Source organism: Rana temporaria, chromosome 4, assembly GCF_905171775.1.
Source record: "Rana temporaria chromosome 4, aRanTem1.1, whole genome shotgun sequence".
NCBI classification, from domain to species: Eukaryota; Metazoa; Chordata; class Amphibia; order Anura; family Ranidae; genus Rana; species Rana temporaria.
The window spans coordinates 342,239,722-342,264,011 of NC_053492.1; the positions used below are offsets into that span (position 1 = coordinate 342,239,722).

The 24,290-nt window shown below is 48.9% G+C and overlaps 1 protein-coding gene across 3 annotated transcripts in view; it reads left to right on the forward strand.

The window, feature by feature from the left end:
- The window catches only part of LOC120937510 (interferon-induced, double-stranded RNA-activated protein kinase-like), a 349,006-nt gene that overhangs the window by 63,219 nt on the left and 261,497 nt on the right, over window positions 1–24,290 (forward strand). For 2 of the 3 annotated variants that reach the window (XM_040350789.1, XM_040350790.1), the window contains exon 4: window positions 3,678–3,730. The exons of the other annotated variant lie outside the window; for it this stretch is intronic. In XM_040350789.1, the coding sequence (XP_040206723.1) occupies window positions 3,678–3,730 (53 nt within the window). The remainder of the gene's footprint in view (window positions 1–3,677; window positions 3,731–24,290) is intronic. 3 annotated transcript variants of the gene reach the window in all.

The following is a 24,290-nucleotide window of genomic DNA, read 5'->3' on the forward strand; positions in this document are numbered from 1 at the left end:
GGTCCTAAAAAAGTCTCGTCGGCCACCATTTCTAGGTGGATCAGACAGGTTGTGCTTCAGGCCTATGCCCTAAAGGGGCTGGCGCCTCCCTTTCAGGTTAAGGCGCATTCGACCAGGGCGATCGGTGCCTCTTGGGCTTTCCGTCATCAAGCGTCTTGTGTTACAGGTGTGTAAGGCAGCGACCTGGTCGTCAATCCACACCTTCTCAAAATTTTACAAGGTAAATGTGAGTGCATCTTCGGATGCCTCCTTCGACCGCAAGGTGTTACAGGCGGCAGTTTAAGGTTGGAGTTCCTCCATTGAGAAACTCCGTTTTTTGTTTGTTTGGGGTGTAGCTTGATTTTCTGTGTTGTTTTCCCACCCCTCGAATTTTTTTTTGACACTGCTTGGGGACGTCCCTAAGGTCAAAGGCTGCTGTCTGTCAATGAACGGAAGAGAAAATAGGATTTTTGTACTCACCGTAAAATCCATTTCTCTGAGTTCATGGACGGACACAGCACCCACCCCTCCTTTTGTTTGTACTGCTTGTTACGAACTGGAGCTGCTGAGTCAGAAGAGTGGGTTATACTCGGGGGACCACGCCCCCTGGGAGGAGCTGTACTGAGGAAAGTGTTTTAACACTTGAAGTGCTTTTTTCTGCCTTGTCTCTCCTGGAAGGAAAAGGATATAATACCCTAAGGTCAAAGGCTGCTGTGTCCGTCCATGAACTCAGAGAAATGGATTTTACGGTGAGTTCAAAAATCCAATTTTTTCAACATGTTGAAATAGGCAAACTTTTGGATTTTTATTCAAACAGTAACTTCAAATGAAAGCAATATGCTTAAACAAAAACACAAGAATATTCATCCTTTTTTTAAAAAAGTTATTTATTCAGCAAAAAAATCAACAGATGTCATGGTGTACTATGGAAAAAGTAAGCACCAAAAGTTGGTATTGCCCCCTTTAGCAGAAATAAAGTACTGTAGGTATATGGTATAACTGCTCACCAGTCTCTTACAATTACATTTTTGACTACTTCTCCATGCAAAATTCCTTTAGTTGCAAGATGCTTTATGGGTTTCCTTGGATGAGCTGCACATGTCATCTCCCTCCCACCTTACACGCACACACGCACGCACACGCACACACACTCTAACCAGATGCATATTCCAGTTACTATTTATTCTCAAACACACTTACCCTATTTCTGCACTCTAATTTGCGATTACTTCATATCGGAATACCCTCGCTGATGGCAAAGGCGGAACAGCAGTCCCCCAAACACAGTGCCTCTTGCATGTGTGACCCCCCCTTTTTCCTCTTTAACATCACTGCCCCCTTTCAATCTCTGCCTCCCCTGCACAGATATCGGCCTGTGTGTCCTCTCTCGGCCCCCCACCCACCGACTGTCATTCTTTCGGCAGGGCAGGGGGTGGGAGGAGGTGCAATTCTGGACTCTAGTAGATGACGAATTTGAAAATATCGGAACCTCTCCGAGTCTGATATTGAGTAGGGTTCCTTAAGAGATTGGAATGATTGGATACCCTGTGCAGTTCAGAGAGAAGAACAGTTGTAAAGTTATGCTGCTGCCACCAATTTTGTGGGTTTTCCTGTCCTGGAGGGAAAAGGGGGCAATTGAAAAGAGGCAATAATGGGGAAATGCGTGGAAATCAGTCCGGCAAAATATTTTAACCAAGTCCCAGACTGCCAGGGTATGTGACAGGACTGGATTGAGTCCCTTTGGGCAAAGTGAATAGGTTATCTGGTAAATAAAAGAGAGGGGAGTGGGGTCTGTATTCATCATATAAAGGTATGCCCACTGTAGGGCAACACTCTCGGCACACAGGTTTGTGCCATAGGTTAAATTTGTGCTGCCTTATAATAAGATATTGGGGACCCCCAGACCTCCTGCGAGTTTTGGCTTGTAGAGTAAATGGATTATTCAGGCAGGGTCTGGAAGGGCCCCAGATAAACTTAAGTATAAGGCGTTGCAGTGTACGAAGTACATGGGGTGTTACCAGTATCGGGAGCACCTTAAATGAGTACAGTAATTTCGGGAGAAAATACATTTTCACTGTGTGGATATGACCCAATCAAGAAATGTTGGGGTCATCCCAGGAAGACCATGACTGATTAAGTGACTTTGTAGGTGGCGGGTAATTTTGCTTCATATAACTTGTGGTAGAAAGATATTATTTATATACCCAGATAGGGAATTGTGGCAGCCCACTTAAAGCGGATGTCCGCTGAAAAAGAAATATATTAAAAGTCAGCAGCTACAAATACTGCAGCTGCTGACTTTTAATATCGGCACACTTGCCTGTCCTGGAGTCCAGTGCCGTCCGCCGCAGAGGACGAGCGATCGCTCATCACTCTGCTGCCCCCCCGCCATCCTCGGTGAGGGAACCAGGAAGTGAAGCGCTCCGGCTTCACTGCCTAGTTCCCTACGGCGCATGCGTGAGTTGCGCTGCGCCTGCTGATTGGCTCCCGCTGTGCTCTGGGAGCCGAGTGTTCCCAGAACACAACGGGGGGAGGGGGGGGTGATGTCCTGCCCGCAGTCTGCCGCCGGAAGTGGGTGCAAATACCTGTCTTTAGACAGGTATCTGCACCCCCCTGAAATGTGTCAAATGTGACACCGGAGGGGGGAGGGTTCCGATCAGCGGGAGTTCCACTTTAGGGTGGAGCTCTGCTTTAAATAGGTGATGAGTCTTGAGAGAGCTGTAAACCCTCTCCTCAAAGGGAAACATTTTACACTTGCGATTTTAGTCTAACATACAAACCTGAGAGGGTGGCAAAATTCCACAGTAAAGAAACTAAATTGGGCAGAGCAGTATGAGGTGAGGCAACATATAAAAGGATATCAATCACGAGCATAGTCAATTTGTGAGGTATACCCTTGAGTTCTATTGCTGCAATATTTTGGTTAAGTCTGATGTGCGCCGCTAGAGGCTCTTGGACCAAAATGAATAGTAAGGGGGACAACGGGCATCCCTGGCACATGCCTCTGGAAATGGGAAACGAGGAGGATTCGTAGCCAAGATATCGCATAATAATCTTACTTTCAATCTCTTGAGACTTGGATTCAGAGGCAGCAGTACCGTTTAAGCTGGGCGTAATGAAGTTTGGCTGGTTCCTGTTGAGGTGTAGGAAGAAAAAAAAAAAAGTAGACTTGGGCCTTTAGCCCCGGTGCATGAGGCTCCAGTGTTTAGCTGTGGCTGGTGGGCACATGCACACCATGTAGCCCTGCAGTGGTATTTCAGTTTAGAGCATTGTGCACCCCGTGGACAAATGCCTGGAATGCAAACTGCTTGTGTTTTGAGCATTTGTCTTTTCAGTTGCATAGTGTCCTAAATTTACATAACCGTAGGTGCAAAAGCTTGTCCGCCTTATAGGGTTAGACAGTCTGCTGGCAGTGGGACTGAATGGTGTGCCTGTGCCCTCCAGCTGCAGCTAAACACCAGGGACCTTTTATTGTTCTACCTCCATATGGCACCAGTTTTTTCATTCACTACCTCTGTCTGACTGGCAGCTAGTCTGAAGTGAATTTCATTATTTATTATTCTTGCTGATAAACGATACTGATAAACTAAAAACGCCATTAATTACACTTCTCTTTTTTTTTTTTTTTTAAACACTATGGCCAGAAAAGTACCACAGGCAAATAAACCCTGTGCTCATTTTCTGTGTTGTTTTTTCAGGCTCGGCGCTCTGAACCCGTTGTTCACCCAATGACTTCTGCTTCAGGCACAAGGTATTGCATGCACTTCCAATAGAAATATGTAGTGGGGAACATGTGTGCTATGGATTGTGGAGGGGTAGAGGCCTGTAGATCTGCTTAAGGCCCCATGTACATGGGACACAGCTAAACGTACGTTCAGAGGCAGTTGGATGCTTTTTTTCAACGGCCCCTGAACTCATTCAATGTTATCCTATGTGACAATGTACACTGTCTCGTTTATTGCCATTATTAGGCAGTTGCGTTTAACAGCGTTTTCTTTGAAAGCAAAAAAATGGGTTCAGACGGCGAAGATTTTCACGTTTCAGATGCCAAACGTGACTAAACGTGGTAAGTGTTTTGTTTATAGGCGTTTTTGGTTTTTGCCCATTTAAAACGGACGTTTTAAATGTGGGTTACTATCTGTCAAGTTACATTTCAGGAGCAGTTGTAAAAACGTCCCGTGTACATGAAGCCTAAGGATGACTTTTATGTCTAGAACATATGTTATATAACATAAGATATCCTGGTGGTTTGGGTTATATATGAAGGTTGAGAGGTGAGCTGGATTGGGCTGATCCACAGCCAGCAAATTTCAGCTACAGTGTATATCAAAGCTAAATTTTGATGTGCTTATCTTACCTGGATCTCACTTCTTCTTTTTTTTTTTTCCCCTGTCAACTTGGAATATTTCTCCTTGATTCATGTCTATTGACAGGTGTCAGAACAGGAAGTAATGTAAGATCTCCCAAATACCTTTTTGATTTGACAACTTTGGGTAGAACAGAAATTGTGGTGAATTTCCCACAATGGTTACAATAGAATTTTTTTCTCTGTCCCTGTTATATTCTCTCGCTTCCCTGACCAGATGACCACTTTTGGACACTAGCGGTAGGAAAAAAAAGTGTTTTGGAGCTTGGCTTAATTTTAACCTTGATGCTCACATAGAATACTAACATGGCATGAGTGAGAACACCGCTTATTTACCAGCAGCAGGATCACTGCAGGGAGGTGACACACTTACCTGTTGGCATGTTTTAGCTATTTCACCAGGTAAGTGAGCGAGCAATTGCCTTCTCCCTGGCGACTTGCTTTTCTGCAGCGAGAAGTGACTTTTTGGTGATCAAGTCAAGAGTGGCATTTAAATCCCCTTCCTAACCAGACCAATTTTCAGCTTTCAGTGCTCTCACGGTTTAAATGACAATTACTCAGTCATGCAACATTGTACCCATATGAAATGGAGCTTTCTTTTGGTGGTATGCAATCACCACTGGGGTTTTTTTTTTTTTTGCACTATAAATGAAAGACTGAAAACCTTTTGTAAAACAAAAAAATGATTTTTCTTTGTTTTTGTTATAAAATTTTGCAAATTTAGTAATTTTTCTTCCAAAATTTGGGGCAAAATATATACTGCTACATATCATTTGGTAAAAATAACTCAAATATGTGTATAATATTTGGTCTTTGTGAAAGTTAGAGTCTACAAGCTATGGTGCCAATCTCTGAAAATTGATCACACCATGTACTGACGGCATATCTAATTTCTTGAGACACTAACATGTCAGGCAGTACAAATAACCCCTTTTTGGAAAGTGGACATTCTAAAAAGGCATGGTGAGTTTTTTGAAGTTATACATTTTTCCCACAATTAATTGCACAATGAATATTTCTATATCGTACACCATGGGACACAGAGCCTTAAATCATTACATAATGGGTTGTATGGTCACCAGAGGTGATTGGACACTGGCACAACCAATCAAAGACAGGTCCCCTCCATATAACCCCTCCCATCAGGGAGGTACCTTGGGTTTTTCGCCAGTGTCTAAGGTGTTGGACGCAAGGAAAATGTGCTGAAGAAAGCTCTGCCTAAGAAGCCCTATGAGGGCAAAGAGCTACCCTGTGGATCCATCCAAGACGCTTAATTATATTACGCCAAAAGTGGATGGTATCCGTACCTCATGGACGAGGTGTCGCCTGTAATGTCTCTCTCCGGAGGACTGGTCTCTGGGGTCCAGCACTTTCGCTCTATACGCTAAAAGTCCTGGTAAGAGTCTTTTACAAGGCCCAATCTGAGCAATCAGATTTTCAGAACCCAGCTGCTCAACAAAATGCTCGTCCTAATAATGGGGGTCATTATAATGTTGGCACAGGCAATACATTTACACCTCTGCAGACAACTAGGGGTGGACAATCATTGAACTCCAGCAGCATTTATAATACCTCCAGACCCTCTCAGGGGTTACCAACGGTGGACAATTCTGGGTGGGATTTCCGTCTCACCGGCAGAAATCGAAACAAAAGGGGGGAGGAAACTTCACCCCAAAAGAGTATAAGACAATACAGGTATTAACCTTAGTACTCAACAACTTTCAAATGAGGAACTAACACTCCTAAATAAGGGTCTGAAATTTGTCCCACCTCGGAATTTGGACAAATTTCAGACTTTTATCGATATACAGAAATACACTCGTAAACTTAATATCAAAATATATATTCTGAGCAATGCCACTAGGCAACTAATTAGGGAATCCTTGGCCATTATGCATTCCGGGATGGCTAACGCCTCTCTGTTTAACCCTTCGAGCACTCAAGCTCCGAATTTAAATGTATTTAGAGACCTACTACTAAAGGATCTAGACAAACTTAATATCAAACCTGTACAAGCTCAACATGACCTTAAATTAGGCATGGATTTCTTGTGTAACAGGAAAGATATTATTGTGCGTCCGGCGGACAAAGGAGGTGCTATTGTCATTTTAGACAAGACCTCCTATCTTGCAGAAATGACAAGAGTTTTGTCTGATACTGAGACTTACTCCATTCTCGCCATGGACCCCATAATACAATACAAACGTGAGTTGAAGTCACTAATAAGGATTTGATATGGGTATTTTGAATAAAAAGGAAAAAGATCATCTGGTTCCTCTGGCACCAAGACTGCCAGTGATATATATACTGCCCAAGGTACATAAGACTTAGATGAACCCTCCTGGAAGACCCATCAGTGGTATAGATTCTATAACATCCAGAATTAGCAAGTATGTGGATCATTATTTGCAACCACTGGTGATGGGCACTACTCCTTTCTTGAAAGATACGAAACATGTGATCAACACACTCTGTAACATTGAGTGGAAAACAATGTATGTTTTGATCACAGCAGACGTCGCTTCTCTTTATACGTCCATATCACACCATTTAGGACATGAAGCGGTACAATTTTTTCTTTCTCGTGATTCCAATCTTTCCATAACACATAGTAATTTTGTGATGGAACTATTGGACTTCGCAATTAAACATAACCATTTCTGCCACAATGGCACTCATTATCTGCAAACAAGGGGCGTAGCCATGGGGGATAAATTTGTCCCCAGTATGGCCAACCTATTCATGTCAAAATGGGAGGAGGATGTAGTTTTTTGAGATAGATCTAAACTTATATTATGAAAAAGGTTTATAGACAATATTTTATGCGTCTGGGATGGCGATGTTAAATCTGCAGAAGCTTTCATCTCATTTTTTTTAACCTAAATGACAGGGGGATTGTTTTGACTCATGAGCGAAGTCCACTTTCTAGATCTTGACATTTGCATTGAAGAGGGTAGAATTGTCACATCTACTTTTTTCAAACCGACAGACAGGAACGGTTATATACCACTTGACTCATGTCATCACCGTTCCTGGCTGTCGGCAGTACCTAAAGGCCAATTTTTACGCCTAAGGCAAAATTGTACAAACCTACTGGATTTCCATAGAGAAGCCGAAATTCTACGCTCTAGATTTTTAGCAAAGGGCTATGTTGGGGCGAGCCTTGATCTCACCATAAAAGAGTTGGGGACAAGAGATCGCCAAACACTCCTCTTGGATAGACCAATTGAAAGGGACACCAGTGGGGATTTTGGATTGGCCTTTTTAACTACTTTTTCCAGCCAACACTGGGCCATTAAACGCATCCTTAAGAGACACTGGCCGGTAATTAAAAATTATTAAATATTGGGACAACTCTTGTCAGCTAACCCTAGAGTCTTATTTAGGGGTGCTCCTAATTTAAGACACTCGGTTGCACCAAATGTACTGGATCCACCTACACGCCCTGTGTTTTTTGGGGATTTTAAAGGTTTCTACCCCTGTAGGAAGTGTAGGGCCTGTAATATTAATGCCCTTCGGGGTAGAAGATTTACAGACTTCACTTCCACCAAGACAGGTGTTATGTATCCGATCAAATCCTTTATTACCTGCAGCACGAAATGTGCTGTATACTTATTGAGGTGCCCCTGTGGGCTTGAATATGTTGGCCGCACTGTCCGCAAACTTCAGGTTAGATAGGGCGAGCATATTTCTAATATCATAGCTGGTTTCGACAAACATAATGGGCCGGATTCAGATAACACTTACGCCGGCGTATCTCGAGATGCGCGGCGTAAGTGTAAATTTGCGCCGTCGTATTTATGCACCGTACCCAGAAAACTAGATACGCCGTAAAATAGGCCTCCTCCGACCGACGTAACTTTTTTACGTCGGCGTATCGTAGGCGCATATTTACGCTGGGTGCATCTGCCGCTCCCATTGTTTTCGTATTCAAATATGCAAATGAGGGAGATCCGCTGATTCAGAAACGTACGTTTGGCCGGCGCAGGCTACGCACGGTGCGTGTAAGTGGAATATCTGGCGTAAAGTTACCCCTCATAAAGCAGGGGTAACTTTGCACCAGACTTGCTCAAGTCAGCTGGAGAGCAGCTACAGCAGCACCATTTCAGACGAGCTGAGCAACAACACTTGCAGGACAACACATCTGTATGCCAACATGCCAGGGGCAGCCGTGGTCATAGCACTACTGCGTCTACGGGCACGTAGGAGGGCACGGGAGAGGATATACCGAACGCGCATAGATGTCTTTGGCATGGGGAAATCAGAGGTGTATCGCATCTTCAGATTCAGCCCTGATGCCATCCTCGAATTAGCCAGAACCCTACATGATGACATCACCAGCAAGACACACCGCGTACATGCAGTGCAGCCACTGGTCAAGGTCCTGGCAACACCGCATTTCCTTGCAAGTGGATCTTTTCAAAGAACAAGTGGAGTAGTGGCTGGGATGTCACAATCCACCATGAGCAGATGTGTGCACCAGGTTGTCCCCGCACTCCTCAGACGCATGTCCCACCACTTCATCAGACCCACCCAGGAGCACCTGCGGCAGAAGCAATGGCAGATTTCTTCAGAATTGCAGGATTCCCACGCACCGTGGGGGCCATTGATTGCACCCATGTGGCACTACGGCCCCCCTGTGACACAGAGCACATATACTGCAATCGTAAGCATTGGCATTCCATCAACGTACAGGTGATAGCCGATGCCCAGTGCCTCATATGGCACATCCGTGCTAAACACCCAGGGGCCAGCCATGACAGCTACATATACCGTCAAAGCACCATCCCAACGGAATTCGAACAGAACGTGTATGGGGACAGCTGGCTGGTTGGTGAGTGACATGGGTGTCAGGCATGACTGTCCACCCCATGATGCAGACATCACGAGGGGCACATGCATGACTAACATCCTCCTGTCTTTTCCCTTCCAGGTGACTCTGCATATGCACTTGGGCCCCATCTCCTGACTCCATTCCGGAATCCCCAAACCCCAGGAGAGAGAAGATACAATGATGCACACATACCCGTGCAGTGGTGGAATGCACATTTGGCCTCCTGAAGTCCCGTTTCCGATGCCTGGATAAGTCCAGGGGGACCCTGTTGTATTCCCCAAACTTTGTGTGTCAGATCATCGGTGCATGTTGCATTCTACACAACTACGCCATGAAAAAGGGCCTGGAGATTGACCTACGTGATGACCTGACCCCCCCAACCACACAGTCCCCCCCCCCCCCCCTAACCCAGGCTACCCTGTCTGCTGAGGGAAGAGCAGTCAGGAGATGCCTCGTGGTAGGCTTCTTTTTCACGTTAAACACACACATTCATCATGGCACAAGGAGAATGCACGCATGCACACTACTGTGGTCCCTAGCACACACCCCACATCCACATCACATTGGATTAGCCCAAGTCCACCAAGCAGGACTTGGGAGCAGCAACGCCACGGCAAGGCTCCAAGTATGTTGCTGACCATTCATACCACATTCACACGGCCGTGGGGATAAATTCTCCCCAATGAGCCATGTGAATGTGGGGGTGACACTCCTGCCAGTAAGGGGTGTCACCCCCACATTCACATACCAGTCACACTGTAGCCTGCACTACTGACTGTGTGCAGGGGCTATAACTAAAATAAAACTCATAACCTGAGTGCAAATAATAACAAATCTCATCACCTGAGTATACAAAATAAAATAAAAAACCTCAACATTTGAGCCAAACAGAAAAAAAAAAAATCTGCCCTGGCGTGGGCTGCGCCTAGTTCCTAGGCTCCTGGTCCGCAGTTGCCTGGGGGGAGCCTCAGGTGGGGGGGGGGGTTATCTGGTGGAGCGACATGCCCCAGTCTCTCCCTGGCTGCCCTCCAATGCCAGGGCAATGGGGCGGAGGTAGGTGTTAGTCACCGCCTGCATCCGCAGCTGGCGGGTGGTGTTATTGCGCTGGTGGTGCCGTGCCTGCCTCCCCTCATGTACAGCAGCTGCCAGGCTCCTCCCCTCCACCTGCATGGCAGCCGTATTGGCCTGGACTGCCTCTGCCAGGCTCCGCATCTCCGTCACTAGGCCTGATGTGGTGGCCTGAAGATCCCCCATATATGTCAGAATGCCAGTGCAATTGGCACTCACGTCCTGAAAGCTAGAATTGAATGCCACATTATGTCCCTCCTGCTGGGTGAGGGCCTGCTGCACCGAGAGCGCACAGGCAGCCTGGGTCTGAGCCCAGGAGGCCAGGTTCTCTGCCACCTTGTGCAGGTCCCCCACTAATGCTGACATATGGTGGGTTTGGCGGGCCTGGTCCCTCGCCAAATTCTCCAATTCCTCAGGGACACCCCTTGTTTTCCGGGTCGCCTTCCTTGGGGCAGGCTTGATGGGGTGGCCCTTGAGGGGCTATCCCTGATGGGGATGGTGGCCCTTGAGGGGGCTATCCCTGATGGGGATGGTGGCCCTTGAGGGGGCTATCCCTGATGGGGATGGTGGCCCTTGAGGGGCTATCCCTGATGGGGATGGTGGCCCTTGAGGGGCTATCCCTGATGGGGGAGGAGGTTGGGGAGGGAACAGGTATGGGGGTCTCCTCCACTATATAAAACCCGTCCTAATAGTGACCTGCTCCTCTTCCACTTCCTCAACAGGTGAGGAGGGGTCACTCTCCTCCAGGGATGGGGCCCCAGGGATGGGGCCGGTCGCTCAGCAGCCGACGACGGCCCAGCTACCTCTTGGACATCTGAGGATGACACAAAACATTCACATGTTGGTGGACCCACACACTTGTCACATGTTCCCTTGCCCCCCCACACATGATACACACCAGAGAGAAAATAAAACACACTTGCCTGTCCTCAAGGGCTGATCGACAGAATCAAAGCCCTCCAGGCAATCCACCAGATCCCTATCCAGGCACCTGGCAATGATTATCTCCTCGGCAGTGAGGGTTAGGTTGGTGGCTGGTCCTCCTCCTGTGCCACTGGCATGCCTGCGGATCTTGCCCAGCTTCTCTTTGACAAGACGCTGCAGATCGTTACATTTTTTGCTGATATCCCTGGTGCTCCGAGCCGTAACACCAAGGGCATTCACCTGGGTTGTTATTTCCAGGACAATACGATCCCTCTCCACCTTGCTGGTAGTGCCAGCCTGTGCCCCATAGAGGCAAGCGCCATATTTATCAAAGCCCTCAATCGGTGTTTATGGCCCCAAAAAAATACACGCCTCATTGGCGTGGAAGTAATGGAAAGGACAATTTCTAGAGCTGAAACCAGTTGGATTTAACAGACTTGAATGTCACGTCCTGGGAGGTATTAATGTGGAATGGGACATCAACTGCTTTATTAATAATAGTTGAGGTCCCTTCCCATTAATGATGGTTGTATGTCTCCCTTTTTATATAATTTTTTTTCCATTTGTTTGGATTTAGTTGCATTCACAGACTTGAATGTATGACTAGGTGTAGGTTACGTTCACGCCGTAGGCAGTGATCCGACGTATCTTAGGCAGTTGTTTTGACGTGATTGTGAGCATGCGCACTGAGATGCGCCCACGGGACGGCGCATGCGCAGTTGGCGATACTTATCTGTCTGGCGCTCGTCCCATCATTTGCTTGGCGTCACGCCTCATTAGCATGGCTCACACCCACTTCCACTTGCGCCGGCTTGCGCCTGAGAAACCCAGCGCAGATTTCTGTGGAAGTGCTTTGTGAATTCAGTGCTTGCCTCTCTGCGATGCGTCGGCGTAGCGTAAAGGAGATACGCTACGGCAGCATAAATATGCGCCAGTGTCTGTGAATCCGGGCCTTATACTTTATCAAGTTCTGTCTGTTTGAGAAGCAAAGTCCACAAGGGACTTCTTTCACCATTGCTACATTTCTGCGTTCAAGATCTCCTCCTTCCAGCTTCATTTAGATGTAGACCCCCGAGAGAGATCTTTTCAGAGAGAGAGAGAGTCCAGAGATAGTTCTGTGTGTCCTCTGTAACTACTTTTTATTCCACCCCCTAAATGGGTGTGTGTGTCACATTACTATGTAACTGACAACGTCAAATGACAATTTTTTTAGTAGGTTGTCGTAGCAACCAAATAGACGCCATCTTGAACCATGTCATTTTTAACCTGTAGGGGCAGTCTTGTATCAGGAATAATTTCTAATGTTGAATTATGTGATGTTTGCCCCTAGCTTGGTGAAATACCATTAATTGTTTAATGATGTCAAAGGAGTGTAAACTAACCCAGACATTCTGGCAACTTCTTAAAATGTTATAGTTGAGATAATTCTACCCACATCCTAGCTAATGGGCTGCAACATTCCTCTCAGCTGAAGTAATTTGCAATATACCTCTAGACTTACATTTTACAAATACAGCCCCCAATGTCTCATGCCATAAGAATAATAAATATATCTGCAGCTTTCTAATAATAATATCTATGTATTTAACCAGTTTATATATGAATTACTAATACAGATATATTGTTAAGATATTTTAAAGAAACTATTTAAGATATACAACACCACAGGAATTGTGATTAAGCCCTTTGGTCTCGTTATACAGAGACAATACTATGCTGTTTGTATCAGTCTGTACCAATATCCTTTATCTTGTTTATCTATCTTACTAAGTGTTAACCTTTGAGTTATAACCTGGGGAGTTTGGTATAACCAGACTTCTTAGTAAGACAGAAGATAACTCTTTGTACAATGTCTATTCATAAGCCTAATTTCAACTTTAGAGGCAAAAAAAGAAACCAAACATGGCTTTGGTATTGTTCATAGCATATCATGAGTTATGAACTAATTAAAATTTATAGTACTCGGGCATACGCGTTAATTGGGATAAATCGGTCCTGTTCCCGCTCCATCCCTCGTTCTTGCGAACCCCGTCACGCTCACCCCTTCAATGGGTGGATGAGTTCAAGTACCTGGGTATTAGGATTAGTGGTGGGGCAGGTGATTATTTTGGTAAGAATATTCAACCGCTTACGACCCAACTGGCGGCTAGATGTACGGCGTGGCGCTCCCTCCCCCTGACACCAGTGGGCAGGGTTAATTTGTTGAAAATGGTCTACCTGGGGGGCGTGGCCTGGACATGGCTGAGTGAGGAAGCAGAACTTTGGAGCTCCCGGCCTTGTCCTCCCTTTTACCGGCTAACAAGCTGAGTTTTTAGGCATGCAATCTGCCAAAAAGGGCAAAAACAGAGCTACACCCAGACTCACCCGTTCTAGCGTGAAAACAGGCGATTTGCACCAGTATTTTGGCCTGCGACCACCGATCTCCCCGGGAGCAACTGTGGTGGCGCCACGTGGAAACCCGCATGGCGGACCTATAGAGGACCCAGACCTCTGGACCTACAGCCCAGCCGTTACGACGGCGAACCCGACTACACCGGAGACACAACCAACCATGTCGGCCTCTGCTGGAACCCCGGGAGGTATATCGGCAGAGCAGGAGATTCGGGCACTACTTCAGGCCCTCCCCACCAGATCCGACATAGATACACTAATACTTAAGCTCGAGGAGACTCGCCGCCGAGATTTCCAGGAGGTGCGGGCGGAGGTATCCACGCTGACGGATAGAGTATCCACGGACGAGGGATCGTTGTCGGCTCTGGAGCTGCGGGTGGTTGGCCTGGAACGGGACCACCACAGGGAAACGGCGAGCACGCTCCAACTACACCTGCGGCTCAGGGGGATACCGGAGTCGGTGGATGCCGAGACCCTGGGGGACGTGCTGTCGCAGCTGTAACGTGACGTGCTGGAGAACCCGGAGGAAAACGTAGAGGTGGACCGTGCGCACCGCGCGCTAGGCCCGAGGTCGGCTGACCCGGATAGGCCCCAAGACGTTGTGTGCAGACTACTCAGGTACGCACAGAAGGAATGCATCATCAGAGGAGCATGGGACCGGGACGAGATTCTTCTTGAGGGCTCAACTGTCAAGATACTACCGGACTTGTCCAGGGCGACGTTTCGCCGAAGGGCAATGTTGAAACCCGTTCTAGACCTGGCAAGACAACGAGGTTTTACCTATAGATGGGGCTACCCGCTGGCGGTGACTTTCAGGAAGGATGGAGCGGCATTTACCGTCCAGACACCTGCGGACCTTCCGGCCCTCTTTCTGTTCCTGGAAACAGATCAGATTCCTGTCCCGGACTGGCTGCAGATCCTGCCTCGCACTCTTGGGAGATCGGGCCCCTCGGCGTACAGACCGGGGATGGGGGCACGCCAGCAGGGTCGTGGGCGAAGGAGACGCCGGGTATCCTCAGGAGGAGAACACAGTGAGTAGGCCGCAAGCCCCAGACCTCCATATCCCTCCCCCCCAGTTATGCCGGCAGTACTGCCCTCCCCCATGTTTCGGTACCCAGTGGTGATTTGACCTGTTGGTTTCATGACACCTGAACCCCTTATGCCGGGAACAATGCCGCCCCCCTAACACCACAGATCTCCCCCCCCCCCCGAGTAGATTTCGTACCCCGTGCCCCCCCCGCCCAGGGATGTTGTTGATTTCCATCCCCTGTACTGATATCTCGGAAACCCCCACTACGGACTGGCCTGGGGTCTCTAAAACACTCAAACCCCTGGCATGTGTGACTTTACTGTTTCCCCCCGGCTCCCCCCTTGCCTGTCAGCTTTTTACCACCCAGGGAACTGAGAGAGATCCGGGGACACTGACTGGATCCCTGAGTGGATCACCTCCTACGATTTTATGGGCCCCCGCGCTGTTAGAGCGCGCCCAGATGTCCTAGGGGATGTGTGCACCCCCCCCCCCCCATGTCACCTCTCCACGCTGTATGTGGCCACTTTACAATGCTGTGTCATCACGCTGGGTCGGATAAGCTGATGTTGGCCCTTTCTACACTCTCTGCTGATGTGAGGGGTGGCGGGAGGGCACTGGTGGGGCTGCACCCCACGCATGGATTGTCCTACAGATGGTGGAGCGGGTGCATGAGAGTGGGATATGTTGAGACGGGGCGGGGGAGGAGGGGTGGAATGGATACCATGGGGAAACTGATGGATCACAGGTGGGCTCCCTACGCTAAATGAGGAGGGGCGGAGTGGGAGGGTCCCGCTGTGCTACCTTGACTTCCAGGGGAGGTGAACCTGCTGGCCGTTTTTGATTTTTGGTTGTGGGGTCTAGGACTGCCGTACTCTGCAAGGCTAACGTTAATCGCCAAATTGACAGACTGTTGCACTTTTACAGTATAAATACTTAAGTTGTGTTATACACTGCATGTTTTAGGTTATCTGTTACCTTCTATGTTTTTCAGAATGCTCAATATTACTACTACATTACCACAGATTGCTATTGTGTTTCACCAAATGTAACGGCCGGGGGGGGGTGTATGGGACCGGGGGCCCATTTCACCGGCTCTGTCTATCCACCTACCCACATAGGCCTGCGCTCGTATACCAGTCTAGCCCTGGTGAGCGTTCTAGCTGTTTTTAGCTAATATTAGAATCTCTCCTTTGCCACACCCTCTCGTGTTGGCTTTCTAACGTGCGCCCCCGTTGTATTAGACGGAAACGCACGTCTTTTTCTTTCCTCTTCTCTCCTTCTACACTCCCCTGGCTCTGGACCTCTTGGGGCCACACGCTAACTCTCCTCCCCTATCCTACCTAACCTCACATTACCCCCCCCCCCCCACCCGCGAGCATGGATGAGCTGACGGTAATCTCGTTAAACGTCAAGGGACTGAACACCCCCGAAAAACGCAGAATGCTGCTTCATGACATGCGCAACCAGAAGGTGGACATTGTTCTCCTTCAGGAGACGCACTTCAGGGAAAATAGGCTTCCGATCTTAAAAAATAGGTACTATACCACAGTCTACCACTCATCTTACTCTGAAGCAAAGTCCAGAGGTGTTTCTGTGCTCATTGCTGCCCGAGTACCCTGGACACTGGACGATATACAGAGAGACGCCGGAGGACGTTTTCTGTTCCTAAAGGGCCGGATTGGTGTGACAGGAATTACCCTAGCGAACCTCTGCGCTCCAAACGAACACCAGGACAGTTCCCTGAAGAGACACCTGGACCGTCTGACCCGATACACCACTGGGCACTTGATTGTAGGGGACGACTTTAATATTCCCCTGTCGCCACAGGAGGACATGTCCACTGGACTATCCTCGACCTCTAGAAAACGACGTAGTCAGATACAGGCGACACTTCACACTTCCCAATTGGTGGACGCATGGCGCCTATTCCACCCGGGAGAGAAAGACTTCACCTTTTTCTCCAGGCCACACCAGGTGTACTCCCAAATTGACTATTTTTTAATCCAGTATAGACACCTGATTGCAATCAAAGACGTTAAGATAGATTACCTGGTCAGATCACGCCCCGGTTACACTGGTTTACACCCTGTCGGAGATCGAGTCTGAACGGAGACATCCCTGGAGACTGAATGAGTCCCTATTACAAGACCCAGACATTTTAGCAGATGTAGTGAAGGAGGTAAGACACTACTTCACCACCAACACGACCCCAGACAGTGGACCGGAGGTAGTGTGGGAGGCCCATAAGGTCCTTATCAAACATGGAGCCAGAAAGAAGAAGCTAAGGACAGAACAATTGACAACCCTACTGTCCAAACTACAGACATTAGAAGCACAACACAAGCAGACACCAACGAGGCAGCTGGGTATAGAGCTGGATACCACACACAGACAGGTCACTGACGTACTCGCGAATAAAGCCAAGGCGGCTATCCAAATTTGCAGCCGCAAAGTTTGAGTCTGGAAACAAATGTGGGAGAATGTTAGCCAGGTTGCTGCACACACAACATAGCGCGTCTTGCATCCCCCACATTGTGTCTAGAGGGGGGCAGAAGGTGTCGGTCCCACAATCAATCTCCAGGGAGTTTAGAGACTTCTGCCATACCCTGTACAATTTACCCCCCACACACCTAGACCCCGACGCAGACCTCTCACGAGACTATTTGACCTCCTCAGAGATGCCGAACCTGTCTTCAGACACTAGCGATCTGTTAGAAGAACCCATTACCCTGCTTGAACTCCAGTCGGCCTTGAGCAACCCCAAAAAGGGCAAAGCCCCTGGCCCGGACGGTCTAACCGTTATGTACTACAAGACACTCCTCCCTTCCCTGGGCCCTCACCTAGTTTCCCTGTTTAACAACCTCAGTACAGGGGCGAAGCTGCACGGGTCGACGCTACAAGCACAGATAGCGGTCATCTCCAAAGAAGGGAAAGACCCAAGCCAGTGCGGTAGCTACCACCCTATCTCGCTGCTTAACGTCGACCTCAAGCTACTTACTAAAATTATCGCGACCAGAATTCAACAGCACCTGCCGAGTCTCATCCACCTTGACCAGGTAGGGTTTGTCCCCGCCAGAGAGGCTAGGGACAACACTGCCAAAGTCCTGAACTTACTACATACTGCGAACGTCACGAAGACGCCGAGAAGGCGTTCGATCGCGTCAGCTGGCAGTTCATGTTCGATACGCTGAGACACATAAGGCTGGGTCACAAAATGATGAACTGGATCTCGGCGACTTACACAGGCCCGACTGCCAGTCAGAGCTAATGGGGTGTTGTCTGAGACATTCTCAATTAACAATGGGACGCGACAGGGATGCCCCTTGTCGCCCCTACTGTTTGCGATTACCCTCGAGCCCTTCCTGTGACATATACGACCCAACCCAGACATCTCGGGGATCAGGGTGGGGGATGGAGAATATAAGGTCTCGGCCTACGCGGACGACCTGCTCTTCTCCCTCACAAACCCGGCAACGTCTCTTCCTGGCCTAATGCGGGAGTTTGAGATATATGGACGGTTGTCCAATTTGAAAATTAACATGGGCAAGTCGATGGCGATGGGAGTGGGAATCTCGAGCCCACAATTGGAACGATTCCGCAGTAGTTTTGGATTGCAGTGGACTGACGCAGCTCTGAACTACTTAGGCACACGACTACCCCCGTCCCTTTCCCAAATTTTTAAGCTAAATTTCCCACCCCTTTTAAAAACTGTCCAGAAATTATTAGACCAGTGGACCACCGGTCTCCATTCCTGGTTCGGAAGGTGCAACATCTTAAAGATGTCCATATTGCCCAAATTCACATACCTCCTTCAGGCCCTCCCCATACAAATACCGTCGGACTACTTCAGGCATGTTCCAAACCTTTCTTTGGGCTGGAAAACACCCTAGAATGAACAGATCTGTACTGTCCTTGCCCAAAATACACGGCGGACTGGCTATGCCTGACGTTCGTGCATACTACCACGCACCACACCTGAACCGTCTCATTGATTGGTGCCGGCATGGGAGCACAAAACTGTGGCCACATTTGGAACAGGCTCAGAGCACGGCCCCGCTTCAGAGGGCACCGTGGTGCTTATCTGTTCTACACAGGTCCGTTCAAACTCATCCACTAATAGGAACTACGATCAAGATCTGCGCCAGACTACTATCTAAGGCAAGGCTGCTGCCGGGAGTCTCACCTTTACACCCAGTGCTGGGCAACCTGCAATTTGAGCCGGGTATGCGAGACGTGAGATTCCGAGCTCTAAGAGAAGCTGGCATATTTCAAGCCTCTCACTTCAGTGATGCGGGTGGTTGGAAAACGCCTGCAGAACTGGTGGACCCAGGAGGTCGCTACCAGTTGGACTTTTTAAGGGCCAGTCAACTCGATCATTTCCTGCCTTCCTTGCCGCCCCCTCCCGGGGAAACGCGAACTCACACCACTGGAGGAGCTATGCTCTACCACACGCCTTATCCATTGCATATAATACACTGATCACGCCGGCAGAGGGATATCAAATCCCCTGCATTGCCAAATGGGAACACGAACTACATCACACATTCTCTGCCAAGAAAAAACAACAAATACTGACCTTTGCGCACAAATCCTCTATCTGCACTAAAGTCCAGGAGACAAACTACAAGCTTATGACCCGATGGTACCGAACTCCAGCCCTACTTAGCAAACTGTTCCGGACGACATCCGACTCCTGCTGGTGATGCCAAAACGAGACAGGCACACTACTTCATATTTTCTGGTCCTGCCCACGGTTGAGATCCTTCTGGACGGAAGTCAGGAGGATTTCGCAACAGTTCACAGACCGACAGATCCCTGACGACCCTGCTTATCTCCTGTTACACGCCAATGACGTCCCCGCTCGCGTTTACAAAAAGTCGATCATCCGACACCTTCTGGACGCAGCCAAAGCATGCATCCCCATTTGTTGGAAATCCCCCAACCCACCGACACTAGCGATGTGGCTGCAGAAGGTAGATGATATTAATAGGATGGAGGACTTGATTCTTACAGATCAGGATAGATAGGAATCGTACAAACAAACCTGGCAGTTGTGGAACATATACACCTACTCAGATGAAGGACAAAACCTTAGAAACCCGACTTAGAACCTCGGGACAAATTTTCTCCCCCTGACAGTGAGGATACAGACTTTTAGTACTCTTTGGATATTGGAAAATGTGGGCGAGTCCGCGGATCATTGATTTCACGACACGTCCTATGGGTGTATACTTTCAGGAGGGTGGGTGGCCTGAAATAACTCATGAGACTCTTGGGTTGAACCTAATGACTACATGTACCTGGCTGTGTCTTACCTGTATACCTGTAGATGTTATTGTGTTTATGCTGTTACTGTGATCCGTATGGGCACACCCTTTGTGGTGAATAAATAAAGAATTTTGAAAAAAAAAGGAAAATGGTCTACCTTCCAAAGTTCTTGTACTTTTTTCGTAATACCCCTTTGCATATACCTAGGACATTCTTTAAACGCTTGGAGTCTGCTGTTATCTTTTGTGTGGGCTGGGTGGCCTCCCCGGGTGGCGAGGCAGATCCTATACCTCCCTTTATCTGGAGGGGGGCTAGCACTTTTTTTTTTGATCTACTACTGGGCGGCAGTGCTGGTTACGGTTCGGTGGTGGTTCTCCCAGCCCAGACAGAATCCGTCCGTCACACTGGAGGCGGCTATTCTGGGCTCATATGCGGCCCTGAGTAACTTGCCATTCCGGGGCCTCAGACCGAACCCCTCTATGACGACCCTCATGCGGACCACAGTTAAGGTCTGGCAGGAGGCTCGGCTTATCTACAGGAAGCCTGCCCTTTTTTGCCAGACATGAGATACTGTTGAAATGGAAATCAGAGGATCCCCCACTTGTGCCTCTTGGCAGCGCTCAGTAAAATCGGTTCTACTCCTGTATCAGCTGACCTACGAAAATAGACAGTGCCCAGACAAATTTGACAGTATCTGGTCAGTATCTGGTCCATCTGGATGGGGACTCGTGTTGCCATTGACCCCCCCCCCCCGACTAAGGGGCGGCGTTCATGACAGCCCCTGACAATCACTGTTCGGAGTTCCCCTCCCCTCTCCTATTCTACTTCTGTGTATACCTTGGGTTGGAGATTGGGTGGGATGGCTGTGAAGTGTTTGCTGAGACTCATTAGTTTGCCATGCTTACTGTTTGCCTAATTCTTTTTTGAGACTGTTGCCTTGGGACCTACCTTTGGCCGGATAGCACTGTATGCTCCTGATACTTGATTTGTACATCATTGTATCTACTGTAGTACACCTGAATTGTAATGCTGATTTGTCTAAAAAACTTTTCCCTGTTAAAAAAACAAAAACAATAAAACTTTAGAGACAAAATGCCTGTCCTCTCATTCATAATATACGTGGATATGAACAATATATATGCATAATATAAAGGCCTATATGTATATTCTTTTAACCCCAAACGTTCTTACAGGACAGCTCAGTGCAGCACCTGGGCCGGGATGGTGAGTCCTGCCTCAGTCTGTGGCATCTAGGAGGGTGGACCTTTGGTGTACCTGGCCTGCGCAAAGGGGGTAAACGCCCCATCCCCCACCATCTTCTAGGGAAAGCTCTGATTCAGACTCGGGCCTTGCTGTGGCACACATCCCCTGTTCTAACGTTTCAGAGGATGCGGACCAGGACCATTCGGACAGTGAGGATGACTCCGTGTCCGGGTCAGTGCAGGAAAGGGGGCGCTTATAGGGACACTTATCACAGCAGTGCGGGATACCCTAAAGATGGAGGATACAGCGGGGGCACCTACAGAGGTGTCGGTCCTTTTTGAGTCCCACAAGCCGGCCCGCACAGCTGAGGTGTTTCCCTCCCTAACTTATTTTGATAAGTTTATTTACAAACAATTGGAACGACAGCAGCAGGCTTTTTCGTTCCCAAAACGCATGGCGGTGTGGTACCCCTTTGAGGAGAGTTTCCTGAAGAAATTGACTTCTCCCCCGATTGTGGTCTCCAGGTTGAACAAGGTAACATGATTCTGGTGGAGGGGACCCTGGCTTTTAAGGACCCTGCCATTAGGAGGGCCGAGGCGGTCACCCAGTCCATGTTCATGGTGGTGGGATCAGCATTGGCCGCCAGTATTGGCCACGGCCCTGGTGTCCCAGACGCTTATTGAATGGCCAAAATTGTTGCACAGAGAGTTGGAAAAGCAACAGGCTTCCCCGATCTGCGTGGAACTGGCAGACCAGTTGGTGCATGGCCTTAAGTATGTCTGCGATGTGGCCTTAGATACGGCACCTTTGCTTTCTAGAGCCTCAGTATCTGCTGTGGTGCTCCATCGCCTAATTTGGCTAAAATGCTGTTCTGCGGACCAGGCATCTAAGAAGGCCCTGGCAGATTTGCCCTTCCAGGGAGAGAGGCTATTTGGAGCCTCGCTGGATGACATTATTAAGAATGTTACTGGGGGTAAGAGTACACTGCTCCCACAATCAAGAACATGTAAGGAGCCACGCCGTAGGCCAGGGCCCTCCTTTTCCGCTCAGAAGCGTTTTTTCCGTTGGCGTTCCCAGGCTGACAAGGTGCCTGCTGAGGGACAGAAGCGTCCCTGGTTTCGCAAGCCAAACAAGCCTGCGAGAAAATCTGGGACTGCATGAAGATTTGCCCCGCCCAACACTCGAGTGGGGGGTCGCCTTCAGGAGTTTATAGCTCGGTGGACCTCCCTCCTTTTCGACCAGTGGGTTTGCGAACTGGTATCATCAGGATACAAGAGTTTCTTTCTTGTCCGCCAAACAGTTTTTTCCCTCCAACCTTCATTTTCCGGCGTGCTGGGACGCCCTGTTTGGGGCAGTGCAAGACCTGCTGAGGCGCGGAGTGATAGTGCCTGTACAGCCGGCGGAAAGGTTTCAGGGATTCCATTCCAATCTGTTTGTAGTCCCACAGAAGGACAGAATCCGTCAGATCCTGGATCTCAAGGCCCTCAACTGCTTTGTAAAGGTACAAAGATTCAGGATGGAATCAGTTGCTCTGTGGTCGCTGCACTCCATCTGGGGGATTTTCTGGCGTCCTTGGACATCAAGGACGCATACTTGCATGTCCCCATATGCGTCAGGCATCAGAAGTTTCTGCGCTTTGCAGTCGGTGATGAGCACTTTCAATTTTTAGCCCTCCCCTTTGGCCTGGCATCGGCTCCAAGGGTTTTCACCAAGGTGCTCGCCCCGATTCTGGCTTTGCTGAGACAGCGAGGAATCGCAATTGTGGGCTACCTGGATGACCTCCTCCTGAGAGCAGTTTCCGCCTCAGAATTAGAGGAGGATGTGGCGATCGCCAGTCAGACTCTTTGGGAGTTTGGGTGCTGAACCTCCAGAAGTCTGTTGGTGCTGACTCAACGCCTGGAGTACCTGGGCTTGATTCTGGACTCCTCAGAGGCAAGAGGTTTTTTTCTCCCTTCAGGCAAGCTGCAGACTCTTCAGGCTGCGGTGAAGCTGTTGTGGTTGTCGCTGCGCTTTTTGCATGCGAGTCCTGGGCCTCATGGTGGGCATTTTCGAGGTGGTACCATATGCTCAATTCCACACTTGAGCCTTGCAAAAGGAGAGATCCTGTCCAAATGTGACTAGTCGTGGTTGTCTCTGGATTGTCAGATTCAGGTGGGCAACCTAGTCGGGGAATCCCTGTTTTGGTGACTGAGGTCTCTGGCCCTTAAGTCCGGGACATCATTTCTCCCTCTTCATTGGACAGTGATCGTGACGGACGCCAGCCTGACCGTTTGGGGGGGGGGCGTACAGTCGGCACAGGGTCGCTGGAAGAATCCCGCCTGCCGATCAATGTGCTGGAACTTCAGGCGATCAGGTGGTGCCTCTCCACGTTGTCACAGATTGCTGCAGGGACGCCCAGTCAGGATCCAGTCAGGCAACGCCACGGCAGTAGCGTATGTCAACCATCAAAGAGGAACGAGGAGCTCGGCTGCAGCATTGGAGGTCGCTCACATCCATCAGCCGTGTACATTCCGGGCGTAGAAAACTGGCAAGCAGACTACCTAAATTGTCAGATACTGGACAAGGGGAATGGTCGCTACATCCGGATGTATTTCGACTCCTTTACCTGAGATGGGGCACGCCAGACGTGGACCTTCTGGCTTCTCGACTCAATCGGCAGGTATTGAGGTTTGTGGCCAGGTCCAAAGATCCCTGGGCGGACGTGGCAGACGCGTTGGTAGCCCCATGGGGGCATTATTGGCTGAGTTTATGCCTTCCCCCGCTAAAACTTCTTCCTGGTCTGCTTCAGAGTGGAGACCGAGGGGATTCCAGTGATCTTAATTGCCACAGATTGGCCTCTGCGTCCGGTTAGGATGGTGGCAGATGTTCCTTGGCAACTGCTGATGCAAGAGGACCTTCTGTCACAAGGTCTTATATTTCATCCTGCTTTAACGCCATGGCTGTTGAATGTCAGGTGCTAAAGGGGACCGAGGCCTGTCTGATTAGGTTATCTCCACCATGCTAAGGGTGCGGAAGTCATCTTCTCGGAAGAGATGGGGTGGCGTCCGGGTACATATTGGGTTTCCAGGATCCTGCTATTTTTGCAGCAGGGAGTGGATCAAAAACTTGCCTTAAGCACCATTAAGGGGCAGATTTCAGCCTTGGCTGTGTTTTTTCAGCGGCCCCTGGCGGCTCATTCATTGGTGAGTATGTTTGTGCAAGGGGTTAGACATGTGGCCCCTCCGGTT